Source organism: Berghia stephanieae, chromosome 2, assembly GCF_034508935.2.
Source record: "Berghia stephanieae isolate SIO BIC M18660-M18661 chromosome 2, UCSD_Bste_1.3, whole genome shotgun sequence".
Lineage (NCBI taxonomy): Eukaryota > Metazoa > Mollusca > Gastropoda > Nudibranchia > Aeolidiidae > Berghia > Berghia stephanieae.
The window spans coordinates 35,192,217-35,205,385 of NC_088361.1; the positions used below are offsets into that span (position 1 = coordinate 35,192,217).

At 33.3% G+C, this 13,169-nt stretch overlaps 1 protein-coding gene across 2 annotated transcripts; it reads right to left on the reverse strand.

Annotated features, from left to right (window-relative positions):
• Positions 1–781: 781 nt before the first annotated feature.
• On the reverse strand, positions 782–12,687 carry LOC144964782 (uncharacterized). 2 transcript variants are annotated; one of them, XM_078899396.1, is made up of 6 exons: positions 12,268–12,687; positions 10,103–10,234; positions 8,999–9,148; positions 6,947–7,091; positions 5,248–5,414; positions 782–3,618 (listed from the first exon to the last, which is right to left on the reverse strand). In XM_078899396.1, the coding sequence occupies exons 3-6, from the start codon at positions 9,035–9,037 to the stop codon at positions 2,143–2,145; spliced, it is 1,827 nt and encodes a 608-aa protein (XP_078755522.1). In that variant the 5' UTR covers positions 9,038–9,148; positions 10,103–10,234; positions 12,268–12,687; the 3' UTR covers positions 782–2,142. The 2 variants fall into 2 exon arrangements, with proteins under 2 accessions (XP_078755522.1, XP_078755521.1); XM_078899395.1 differs by having other exon boundaries at positions 6,947–7,159.
• Positions 12,688–13,169: the final 482 nt, after the last annotated feature.

Genomic DNA, 13,169 nt, shown 5'->3' on the forward strand with positions numbered 1-13,169 from the left:
GCATGCAAAGTGTGTGCTGACAAGGAAAAGAAACGTCGCCGTGCCACGGGTGAAAAACTCAATTCAAGAGCCCGCAAAGAGACACGTTACTGGTGCTCCATCTGTAAAGTTGCTTTTTATGTGTGGCCCCTTGTTTTGCCCAATTCCACCAAAAAGAGAATTATGTGTAAAAAAACTTTTTTCCGTTGGACAATTTTTAATGTTAGTTTTAGGTTTGAATACGAAAGTGGACTGCGATAAATATGGGATCAATACCTTTTTCTTTTCATTATCATATATATATATATATATATATATATATATATATATATATATATATATATATATATATATATATATATATATATATATATATATATATATATATATATATATATATATATATCAAAGTTAAACATTTCAGACAAAAATTCAATTATATATAAATATGTGGAAATGGACAATTCATATTTTTAGTGATAATTCATGGACTGTATGAATATGGACAATGGATAATAGTTATAATCAATGTCGAGACTCTGGATTATCGCTGTTGGATTTACACCATTCATACATATATTAGAGTAAGAGTGTGGTTTTTTGTTTTTAATTTCATTTTTATGGTTTATTATTAAATCTGAATCATTTCAGTATTCACTTTCTTCACTCTTTGATAACATTAGAAGGTTTTTGTGAGTTACAACATTATGTTATACATGGAGAGTGTATCAAAACTTTTACGAAAACCCTGTTTCGGGGGCTAATTTAAAAATTCATAATAAATTAACTATTATAGATAGCATCATTTGGTAAAGTTTATTATATAGATCTAATACAGATGTATGTGTAAACAAAAGTACAAAGTCACAGTTTAATTAGTTAATTTAATAAGAATTTTTGAAAATTAACCAAAAATCCCAAGGAGGGCTGACGGCCAACCATAATCAAAGCTCAGGGCCCAATGAGTTTGCCTTTCTCTGTGAGTTGGTTTTCCATTTTCAATAAGTTGGATTGTTACATTGTTTGGGGTCACTGCTGCAACCTTGGTTTGTTTGTTATTTTCTGTATTTAATTTTTTCACTGTGAGGTAGGACCAGTCATTAGACCCACCGAGAACAAACCTTTACCAAGATTCAATTTTGGAAGGCAAACTGGAAAGAATTCTTATCAGACAGCATCAAAACCATTGATCCAGTTCCCAAAAATTACGACAAAGTTCAGAAACTTATATGGACAATTGCCAAAAAGCACATTCCCAGATGCTGCAGGAAATCCTATACACCATTCATACAGCAAGACAGCAAATGAACGTTATGGACAGTGTGTGGAAATAGATCCACTTGCTGAACAATATCAATAAGAACATCTCATTGTGAAATCGGGGGAAGTTGTGGAGAAATAAAAATTATGGAAACACATGAGGAGTGTTCCTCGTGTTTCTTGTGAGAAAATTCAGTCTAATAACAAATAATTTTTTTTAAAGAAGGGAATACTTTCTTTTTTAAACAAATCAGATGATGCCACAATCATTAGCCCAGTGTTTCAGTTGAAAAGAGGAATGTGACAAAAATTTCCTGTAGAGTGAGAGCAGAGTGAGGCTCCTTTCCTAAAAACCCTCTCCCTAAGTGACACATACCATTGTCACTCTAGTACACAACTACTTAATTGTGGCTCAGTTGGTTGTGAGTTCAGTAAAAGGAAATACCCATCTTTAGGGATGGGGGCGGAAGGGTGAAGAAGGAGGTTTTATATTGTAATTCATTTGTAATGTTTGTTAGTCAGATGCAAACAGATGCATTTCCATTAATGCTTAATAATTTCTTAATCAGCGGTTTTGGCATGAATCATTTCACAAGTATCAGCCACATTGGTAACCTAGTAGATGGGGCCATATTTAAAGAGAAATGCTTATTGACTCTATTGTTGCATACAGACTAGACTTTTGCAATACTTCTTCTATACTGGTTCCCATTGAGTATCAAAACGATGGGAAATACATTGTTTTTCAGCACATTTTCATGAAAATCGATATGCAATTCTAATTGTGCAATAACCAAATGGGTCCCCACACATAAATGTAAATTACATCTGGTATTTGCACAAATATAATTGGACACTGGCATTTTTTTCCACTGGGGGTTAAAGACAGAGAGGCGGTGGTAATTATTTGACAATCCATAATCCAGCATAATAGACAACACTATCATCTTCATATTCTGAAACACTTAACAACTGAACATTTTCAGCAGCAGCATCTGCCAACTCTGGGAATAACCCATACTTAGACATAGAAATCCTGTGATAAACATTGGAAGCACAACCATTAGTCCAACACCCACTCACATATGACTCTCCACCAACGTTAAAAAACTTGGCATATGTCAAACTCGAAATTTGATTAATCTTTCTGCTGAGTTCTGTAAGGAAGCTCTCAGGTTCAATCTGGACCCAGTAGGAGGAAGCATTGGTGACTGCATCATCTTTATCTATATCCATCCTTTTTTCAAGCAACACACTGACAAACAATTCATCCCCTATCTCTGTTACAGACTGACATAAAATATAATGCGATTTCGCCCATGATTTGATGTGGCCGACATATGCATTTGCTTTTAAACCAAGATGAAAAGCTCTCTCCAAAATAACATTTGTGCAATTATCACACTTTATTAACACAACAGAAAACTTTAAGTTTCCATCTAAATCACAAAAAGAATCAATAAAGTTCACAAAATACCCTAAGTTTCCTTTCTCTCTAATATATTCTAAAATTTCCTTATTGCCTTTATCAAGCATTAAAACATAATCTTCATAATGTTGCTTTTGTGATGAAAATATAATTATGTACCTTAATTTAAAAGTGTAAAACTTTGACTCATTTTTTAAGCATGTTGTCATTGTCCTACTACTAGGATTTATGACAGAAAAATTCAATTCATTTTTTATCGTAGAAATCCAAATTGGCAAATATCCCTCAATCTTAAACAATGCAGTCATCTTGTATACGGTTGCTTCATCTATTCCCAAAAAAATTATCTGAGATTTATCTTTTGTAATAACCACTCTTCCATTTTCCATGTTATTAAATTGATTTTTACATTCCCAGAAAGATTTAAGCTCACCAGAAAGACTCATATCACAGTCAAAGAGGCCTAAATTAGGTATGCGGCTTATAGCACATTTCACTACACCATTCAAATCAATGTCCTTGGCCCATGCATTGAGGAGTAAAACCCAACTCATTCCTGACACATGACGAAATAAAATACAACTGGTTCCTTCCATTCCCCCTGTATGACCCCAAGACTTCCCTTTGTCTTGCACATCCCATCCCAACCCATACCAATCATAGCCAGACTCAAAGTCAGGTTGATGGAGAGATTCTTTCACCAAGTCTGATATAGTCACATCACTGTGTATTAAATGACCATTGTCATCATTATCCATATCCTTACACTCTTTCAAAGCCAGGTTTTCTATCACATTCATAAAGCGTATGAGACTAACAGCGTTAGCAACAAGTCCACCATATGCTGCAGCACTTGCCATGGCCAAACCTCCATATTGCGGAAGGAGCTCTCCAAGACCAGGATGCAATGAAGGCACGATGAAAGGCTCACGATTGTTGAAATATTCTACCTGAAATATAAATGTTGTTGCTTGAAGCTCAAAGAAATAAATAACAGTCAATTGAACAGAGGCTTCAATCTAACTAACGAAGACAGATGAAATGGATGTTTCGGATTTTGTCCTTGTTAACATAACATGATAAATGAAACATTAAAGTAAAAATCATTTTGTCTTTAGTGTTTCATTCATCATGTTTTGTTGACAAAGAGGAGGACCTCATCTGTCTTCTTGAAAGTAAATCGAAGGTGCCATTCACAGTTTTGAAAATACATACAAGTGAAATAAACATCCCAGCAGCAGCAACAATCTTTCTTAAAATGATGAGATATGAGCAAATGATAACGTTCGTCATCATAATCTTCCATTGCTTATAAAATCATAAACGAATTCTGGATAACCTGAAAAAGTGACACACATGATTATGATCATCTAAAAAGCATTGAGTTTATTGGTCAGTTTGTCATTGGACAGCTATTAATACTTACTTCCTCTCTGAGCCAGTGATGATAATGGTAATTTGTCAAAAAGGAGGAAAATGTATCAGCCCATTGGTCAAACTCAAGCAAAATCATAACATAAAGTATCATAGTTTCGTAAATGATATTACTACTTCTAGTGTACATCTATTCTTAATAGTAGAAATATAATTTACTTCATGAACATTTTTAATGAATTATCCTTTCTTTAAAAGCATTTTTTTTTAATACCTTCTATTCAAGAGATGTATGAGAGTAAACTAAGTTGAGTACCCCTTATAATTGTTACAGATTAATATCATCTCTCTATAACCAGATGCCGTGTATAAAGAAAAACATGAAGATTGATAGAAGAATGGTTAAGAGAGACATATGGATAAGGGAAAGACAGAAAGAGAGAGAGAGAGAGAGGGGGAGAGAGAGAGAGAGAGAGAGAGAGATAGATAGAGAGAGAGAGAGAGAGAGAGAGAGAGAGAGAGAGAGAGAGAGAGAGAGAGAGAGAGAGATTAGTTTAATTGATGGGGCTTTTTTTCTAATTAGGGGGAAGTTATAAGAATCTTTTTATGGACCTATAACCGTACCACCACCCTTGACCTACTTACAAATAAAATCTAGACTCATTTAACCCTCCCATACCCCCTTCCTTTTCGACCATCAATTGCCTTGACTCAATTTTGACATCTGGCGCGAGTTTGTCTAGACATGATGGTGATTATTTCATGGAAACACCACTTGACCTGAGCTTTTATCAGGCAGAGCTTGACACAGCAAAATCAGCAGAAAATTTATGAGAACATCCCAAAATCCTAGAATTCGGCGGAAAATTTTCATCACTGCTGTGGCCATCAGAAATGTGACACTCAAATTGATCACTAAGAAACATTCACTCATTGGTGAATTGTCATTGGTCGTCAAAACCTAAAAGCGTTGATTTTATTGATAGGGGAGCAAGCTTTTTCATTGGATGTCTACACTTTTTATCAATTTTTTAAATAATCTAGGTATGGAGTTAAATGGGAAATTTGTTTAATTTCATGTCATCATATTAGATATTTCATTACAATTAAAATATAGGGAGAAAAAAAACAGGAATTTGAAGATATCATTATGAGCTGGATGTCGTTATAAGTGGGTTGCACAGTCGTATAAAATAAAAGCTTACCTCTGTACTGGTCCAATCTGCTCTCCATGGACTTCCCAAATGAATATTGGAAATGCCCCATTTTGCCAATACTTGATCTAGGTATGAACTAAAGGACGCACTGCTGACCTCCTCAATTACAAGACCTAGCACAAGATAGCACAGGTTTGAGTAAGCATGGCGTGTTCCTATTGGAAGTTTGAGAGGAAATATATAACAAAAAATGTGAATGGTATCAGTTTAACCTGATCAATACAAGTGCATATTTGAAAGTTAACATTAAATAGCCAGAGACTACAGACTGTACAAAGTATTGAACAAATTTAAAAAAAAAAAATAAAGCTTAGAAAAATGAGAATCTATATTTTAAAATAATTAAAACAAAACATAACTTTAGTTTAATTGAAATACATAGATTTGTGTTTATATAAACGAATTTAAAGCTGAGAATATGAGATATACAAGTAATTCATTACATTTTAAGCTGGTTTATTCATTTTTTATCTACAAGTATGATAAAAACAATGATATTAAGGACGACTTTTTGAGAAAAAAATTCAACTCAGATGAGAGTGAAAACCCAGGCACAATGCTTGAGAACGGGCTTGTACTGACACTTCATGGAAGTGGAAGGTTTATACCGGGTCAATGTACCCTCATACTGACCAGATCAAAAGAATGACAAGCATATCACTTCAATTCTTAATATGAGTCACTTTTTTTTTTATTGTTTTACTTTTCTACCAATTGAAACTGTGTAAAAGTATTTTTAAAAGAAATAAAACAATTGTTTTTCAAATAAGTGAGTCATGTGCCCATTATCTCTTAACTGGAATCTAAAGAACTGATCAACAAAATTGAGCAAATAATCCGATTAGTTAAACATTAATTAGAACTATGACATGACAAAACATTTAAAAATCACTAAATACCCATAAAATAAACTTTCAATTTAGTGTAATGAAACAGATAGTTATGGTTATAAGTATTGGGGGTCCCAATAGCTAAGTTGGTGGAACCTGTGTTGGACCAACATGCAATCGAGATTTTCCTCTGACCCTTCCGTCTATTCAGGGGTGGTTTGGTAGCTGGATCCAGCAGAAAGTACATAGTGATAAGGTAGTCATATCCAAAGGGTAGAAAACAATTTATCTGTCTCTCTTATGCTACAGAAACAAGGATAAACTCCAACACTAGAGGACTGCTTTCTACATCATTTATAACAGATATTTGTATTTCAAGAAATTTCTGAACTCATTTTTAAAAACTTTATTGGACAGTAATTCAAAACAAATTTTCGCCCTGATTTCAGCACATTAAATAAGTTTCAGAGTCAGAGTGCTCGCTATATATTTCCTTACCAATCAAAACAAATGGAACAATTTTCATATCATTTGTACAATGTCACTCTTTCAACATACTTAACTATCTGTAGTCAAGTAATCTTTAAAGTGTATGTTAAGTGACTTGTACAATTTGGGACCCAAAAAAATAAAATTATAATAATAATAATAATAAAAATTTGGGACCAAAAAAAATAAAATTATAATAATAATAATAAAAATGAAAAGAGCATTTTTCATAATTTTTCCTTCGATTGTAACTCCAATAACATTTGAACTTTTTAATAGACTGCAAAATGATATGACACACTTGTATCCACATCGTGGTAAACAAGGAAAACTATCAATTTAACACATCACAAACTACAAGTTCTTACCAGGTTTGAATTGAAGTCTTTTCCTTAAAGTGTATGATAACAGAGCACGATTGTGCTCGACACCTTCAGGATCACAACGAGCCACCAATGCTGGCCTTACAAATGCTAGATCTCCGGCAATATCTCTATCCCAACCAGCTGAATGCTGTAGAAGATGACGAATTGTGATGGATGACACTCTCTTGTCCTTATACTTGTAGGTCTTTAAAATACCTGAATTGTTTCATTTCAAGAGAGCAAAAATGTATTCCTATGTATATTATGCACTGCGATGTAAAAAACTGCCGTGCCAGATTAAATGTCTCATCCAGACACAAGCACAGGTCCCCACCAAGAGGAACACACTCAATTGTTTACAAATCATACATATGTAAAAGGAAAAATAATACAGTGCATAACAGAGAGATGATCTACAAGGAAAAAACTATCATCTCCCAAAACCAACTATACATGTTTGACTGTTTCCCTCCCAGCCAGAGCCAGGACAAAACCAAATAATCTCATTCCCAAAGACAAAGACAGAAAGCAAGTTTGAAAACAGATATAGGGGAGTAGAAGACACAGTATGTACCTCCCTGCCCACTATGGGAGGTCAGGAACCCCACCCAGTATCATTCTCTTTGCTCATGAGACAATTGTGCTACCAATAAAGCTCTTGGCACCAAACCAACCCTCCACCACCACCACCACACACTTGCCCCATTGGACAAATGGTTCTGAAAAACTGTTCTTTACAAGTAATTTTTGTGGTATTCGAACTTCAAACTGCCTGCACAATTGCAAAATTTCTTGCCCAGTTTTTCATTTTTATTTCTATCACAGGTGGACTTTAGTTTAAGACAGCTTGACCCAATCACCCTGGATATTAATGCCATCATAAAAAAAAAACAAAACAAAACAAAACAAAAAAAACTCAGAGCTTTTATGTAAATGTGCTCAAAGCACACAACATTTTGCAGATTTAATTCTTGACTTCAACGTTGAACCAACACATTTACTTCATCAACGTCTTAACCTGGCAACTGCTTACCAGTTATGGAAGGCAAAACAATGGCAAAATTTGAGCTATCAAAATCACAGTCATTCACATTAACCCGCTCTAATGGCAATTTCATGTTATCAACATCACACACAAACTGATCATCTTGTCAATGAGTGGATAATGACGATCATCACACAACTTAAGCAAACCATTATTTTACTTACCTAGGATTATTCTCAATAGAAAAAAATAATAACAAGCCAAACTGCCTCATTCTTTAATGTTTAATTTCATATCTAGTGATTGAGTTATATTGTTCTTTATGCATTTTTCTACTCCATCATAAATCTTCTTATTAAATACCCTTAACAGGTTTAAACTACAAATAAATACCTCCATCAAAAATTAAGAGAGAGGACTATGAATTACTGAAAATTTTAATTGAGTCCAATTGCAGTCTTGTAACTCACGTAGTTTGCTTTACTTTCTCTCCCCCCAAGTGTAAATTAAACCACTGTCATATTCATTTCTGGGCCTGGTAGATGTGGGGTTTCAAGTTTTTCATGATTAATTTTTCAGTTTCTTATTTCATATTGCCCAGTAATAAATCCCCAGCAGCATTAACTGCCAAAAATCAAACAATTAATAAGAAAAATGATCTGTTAAGCCTAATCGTGGATCTTATTAATTGTAATTCAATTTCACAGTGAAAACAGATAAAATCCAGTTCCTTGACGCTCATTGCTCTAAAAAAAAACCAACAACAAAATAAACAAAAAAGTATTTACTTCTCAGTTGGGAGCATAAAACGTATTGAAGAGACAGACTGTTAACTATAAAAACAACAAAAAAAGAAATAAACAAATTTTAGAAAAAAAAACAACACCTTTTTAATCAGATGATATGTTCTGGCTTTTTGAACTTTAAAAAAATGTAAAGAATTTATCATAAATGTAATGAAATTTTTTCATACTGACCAATATCTTGTGTTCCCTGACATAACTTGGCATAAAAAAGATTGTTTGATTTTGGAAGCCAGCATGAAACAAATGTGATAAGTCTAAAATTACCTTTCTTTCCAAAAACCTTTGAGTCCAGAGTGACATCATGATCAAGACAAAGGTTTAAAACTGTAAAGGCAGTGATTGGTTTACTGATACTAGCAATCCTAAAAAAAGAATCAGGATTGACACGCTTACTAGCACCTGCACTGCCATAACCTGTAGATGATAGGAAATGAAAAATGTGAATGGAGATGATAGCAAAATAAAAATATGCAAGTTGAGTGAGAATGACATTTAGCATTAAACATGTATGTGTCATCAATGCTCACAGAAAACCACCAGTTAAGGCCTAAAAAATTTGGGGCATTTATCAAGAGCAAAAGACCATATTACACATGCAATCCTTTATGCCATCAACAATTCGACTTTAGACTATAGACATGGTGAAAGCACAAGATTTGGATCATTTCATATGAATATTTCAACATACAGCTATGTCCTTTTAAATATTGCTTATGAAAAACTTGCGACAATACACCAAAGGTGGAATGCGAGTAAAAGAAGAAGAAGATACAGGAAACATCTGATATAGAACCCCCTCCCCCTACCTGACCATGATAGAAATGCTATATATATATATATACACTTTGTCATCCAACACTCTTCTCTGGCATACTACATTTCAAAACAAGTACATATTTCATAATGTTATGCTATGATGTGATCTAAGTAACATATATAGGTTATCACTATTATAATCATATTATTATTATTTATTACAGTGCAACCTCTGGGCAACCTGGTCCTAATTTTTGAGCCATATGTTATCAGAAGTTTTAAAAACCCCAAAATAGCAACATACATTTAAGTAAAACCCCTGTTGAACGACATTAAGAATGGTTGACCCAATAGATTTACACAGCCACATGAATTTCCTTTAAAATAAAGAGAAAAAAAAACATGTATGAAACAGTGCAGACCTGCCAATCCTTCATATTCCAAAAGTGGAATCAGAAGGTCAGAAAATAGGAATTTGAGACTAAAAATAGGAATCTTTTAACAATGGATAATTCTGTATCAAATTTACCACCAGCTTTAAAGTCAGCAAAGTCACATCAGTTATTATAATTATAGTCATGATTCTAGTGTAAACAGGATAAACAGACTAGCCTTGTGTGTAAAGGACTTCTTGGTTCTTGCAAATGGCAACTGATGCTCCTGGAACGTCTTGTTCTTTCATGAACGTCTGCACAACACTATCAAATTCTTTCCACTTAGCATCACTGTTTCCTGCTAAGCTACCTAAATGTTAGAAGAAAAGACATGACGTAAACCAGAAATGAAAAACAAAATTAACATTTAAGCCAAACCAATGTGTTTATCAAAAACAATGTACATGTAAAACAATAATTTGAAAAGATCAATGACTGAGTGCAAAATTACTCTTAACCTAATCGCTTTTGTTACCCCATGACAATATATAGTAAAATATAAAATATCCCTATTCATACGTCGGGGGGTAATTTTGTTACCCCATGAAAATATATAGTAAAATAAAGAACAATCCCTTTTCATACATAGGGGTGATTTTGTTACCCAAGAATGCAATATACAAGTAACATAAAAGAACTATCTCTGCTTGTACTCCGGGGCTGATTTTGATTCCCCAAAGATCGAATTTCGCCTCTAGAAGGTTACATTGCGGCAATGAGCTGGGTTTGCTCTCCCCCCACCCCCATTTCTCTTTTTTTTTCAACTTAGCATTGTTGATTGCTCTTTATTTTTTTATGATTAGCAAGTGTGGTGGGAGTGTTACAGGATGCAGACGTGGGAGTCTAGAGCAATTAACCCTTTGCCAGTGACAATTATTTTTTTTTGTTTTCAAATAATAGTTTCCATTTACATTATTTATTAATGCAGAAAAAAAACTGTTTCCACCATAAGAGCAGTAGTAAGAATATTGATAAGAAGCGCTTTGAGATCATTTAGTGGATATTGCGCTATATAAAAGCTCAAGCTTTTAAATTGTATTACTGTTAATGAAAAGTTAGATTTTCTTTTAGGTCCAAGTAAGATTGAAATTCACCTTTGAAGGGTTAAGTTTGTTGTTGTTTTTTTTTTCAAAATCAGCTACGTCCACGTCCAAAACGATACGTCTAGGTCACAAAATGAGACAACTAGGTCATAAATCAAGACATCTCAGTTTCATTTGTGCCAAGATAGCAAAACAAACTGAGCGTCTTGGAGTTCGAAAGACCTTTCCATAAAAGACTCGGAATTTGCAGGACCCTCATAAACCAATACAGAATAAATCATTTCCACCAAGAGAGTAGTTAATAAGAGTATTTCGACTTGGGCTTCAATTAAGCTATAATCGTAATCGTAAAAGCTTGTCTTTTAATGATATCATTAAGACTAAGATCCGGAGTTAGGCTAGAGTAAGATTGAACCTAGCCTTTAATGGGTAAAATTGTACTGCAAAAAAAAAAAAATCACAAACACACACACAAACAAGCGCGCATGCTCAAGTCAGCGAGACCATCCATTGCTTGTATTGCAACAGTAAACCAGTTAACGTGTAGGTAGATCCTCAGGCAAGGTGCCCGGTTACCATGTATGTGTACGTAGGGACTCCCAAAAAAAACCCTTAAACTAAAGGCAAAAACAGGAGAGAGAGAGAGAGAGAGAGAGAGAGAGAGAGAGAGAGAGAGAGAGAGAGAGATATAAAGAGAGATAGAGAGGGAGAAAGAGAGAGATACACACAAACACAGAGTCTCCCACTCGCTACCGGAACAAATTTTGCGCACCAATTTTTACTGCACTTATGCAAAATCATTTCATTTCATTCACTAAATTGTATAAATATTATATCTAGTGACATTGACATTTCTTCTGCAATCTTTTTCTATAGAATTTTTTTATTTTTGGGAACTGGTCTATTTATGATTGACGACATCCATTGAATAATGATTGACATGGACGATTTCGCGAGGAATGAATCATGAAAATTTACGAAATAATTTCAAACATAACTTTCGAAATGCATCAAAGAATCAAGGATTGAGATTGTCTATCTATCTAGCACCGAATGTTTTTGTTTTGTTTTTTTTTTTTACAGAAAACAAACGCATCATCAAATCTAACAACTGCTCTTGACGGTAGGCGTTAATTTTTTTTTCTTTTTCTATCTGGTATGGTGGACAAATAAGGTTAAAGGAGCTAACTGTCGGTTCCACCGGTCCACCTCTCTGTCTCTAGTCAAGTCAAGGACTCACTCAATCAATGACAATGGCAATGACACTTTGATAACAAAACTAAAATTCGCAAATACTCACTTGAATGAACGCTGTACGAGTGTTCTTCATCAAAATCCATTGGTCCTATGGCATGGTTGCTTAGCTTATGATGCCTCCTTCATTCAAATTCAAGTATTTAGTCTAGATATATTTATATCTACTTGTACTTGTGTGACTCTCTTGCTTGACTCTGACACATGTGAACTTCATCATAATCATAGATCTACAATACAAGCCAGGACTAGGGCCAAACTTGGGGCACCAACGGCCAAATGAAGAGTGATGTTGGAGCACATTCATCATTCTAAAAAAATCATTATATTTTTGTACCCACAATAACAAAATATCTTAATTATGTGATGTCAATGCATTATCTCTTTTGTGGCACTTTTAGCCCACCTTCTTCGGTCCCACTCACAACACGAAGTCCGTCCATGGTCAACAGTCAACATGAACTATGAACTCCTAATGAAAGTCAAAACTAGGAGCTCGTTGATATTTTTTAAAATTTCGTTTCGCGCTAATTGTCACATAACCACATAACCCAGAAGAGACTCGATTGATATTATTATTATTATTATTATATTATTATTATTATATTATTATTATTATTATTATTATTATTATTATTATTATTATTATTATCATTATTATCATTATTATTATTATTATTATTATTATTATTATTATTATTATTATTATTATTATTATTATTATTATTATTATTATTATTATCATTATTATATTATTATATTATTATTATTATTATTATTATTATTATTATTATTATTATTATTATTATTATTATTATTATTATTATTATTATTATTATTATTATTATTATTATTATTATTATTATTATTATTATTATTATTATTATTATTATTATTATTATTATTATTTATTATTATCATCATCATCATTATTATTATTATCATTAT

Coding starts and splice junctions, on each gene's coding strand:
- LOC144964782 (XM_078899395.1), bottom strand. CDS start 12,307: ATGGATTTTGATGAAGAACACTCGTACAGCGTTCATTCAA. Junction 5,415..6,946: donor AAGACTTCAATTCAAACCTG/GTAAGAACTTGT, acceptor AACTTCCAATAG/GAACACGCCATGCTTACTCA. Junction 3,619..5,247: donor CAGATTGGACCAGTACAGAG/GTAAGCTTTTAT, acceptor TTTATATTTCAG/GTAGAATATTTCAACAATCG.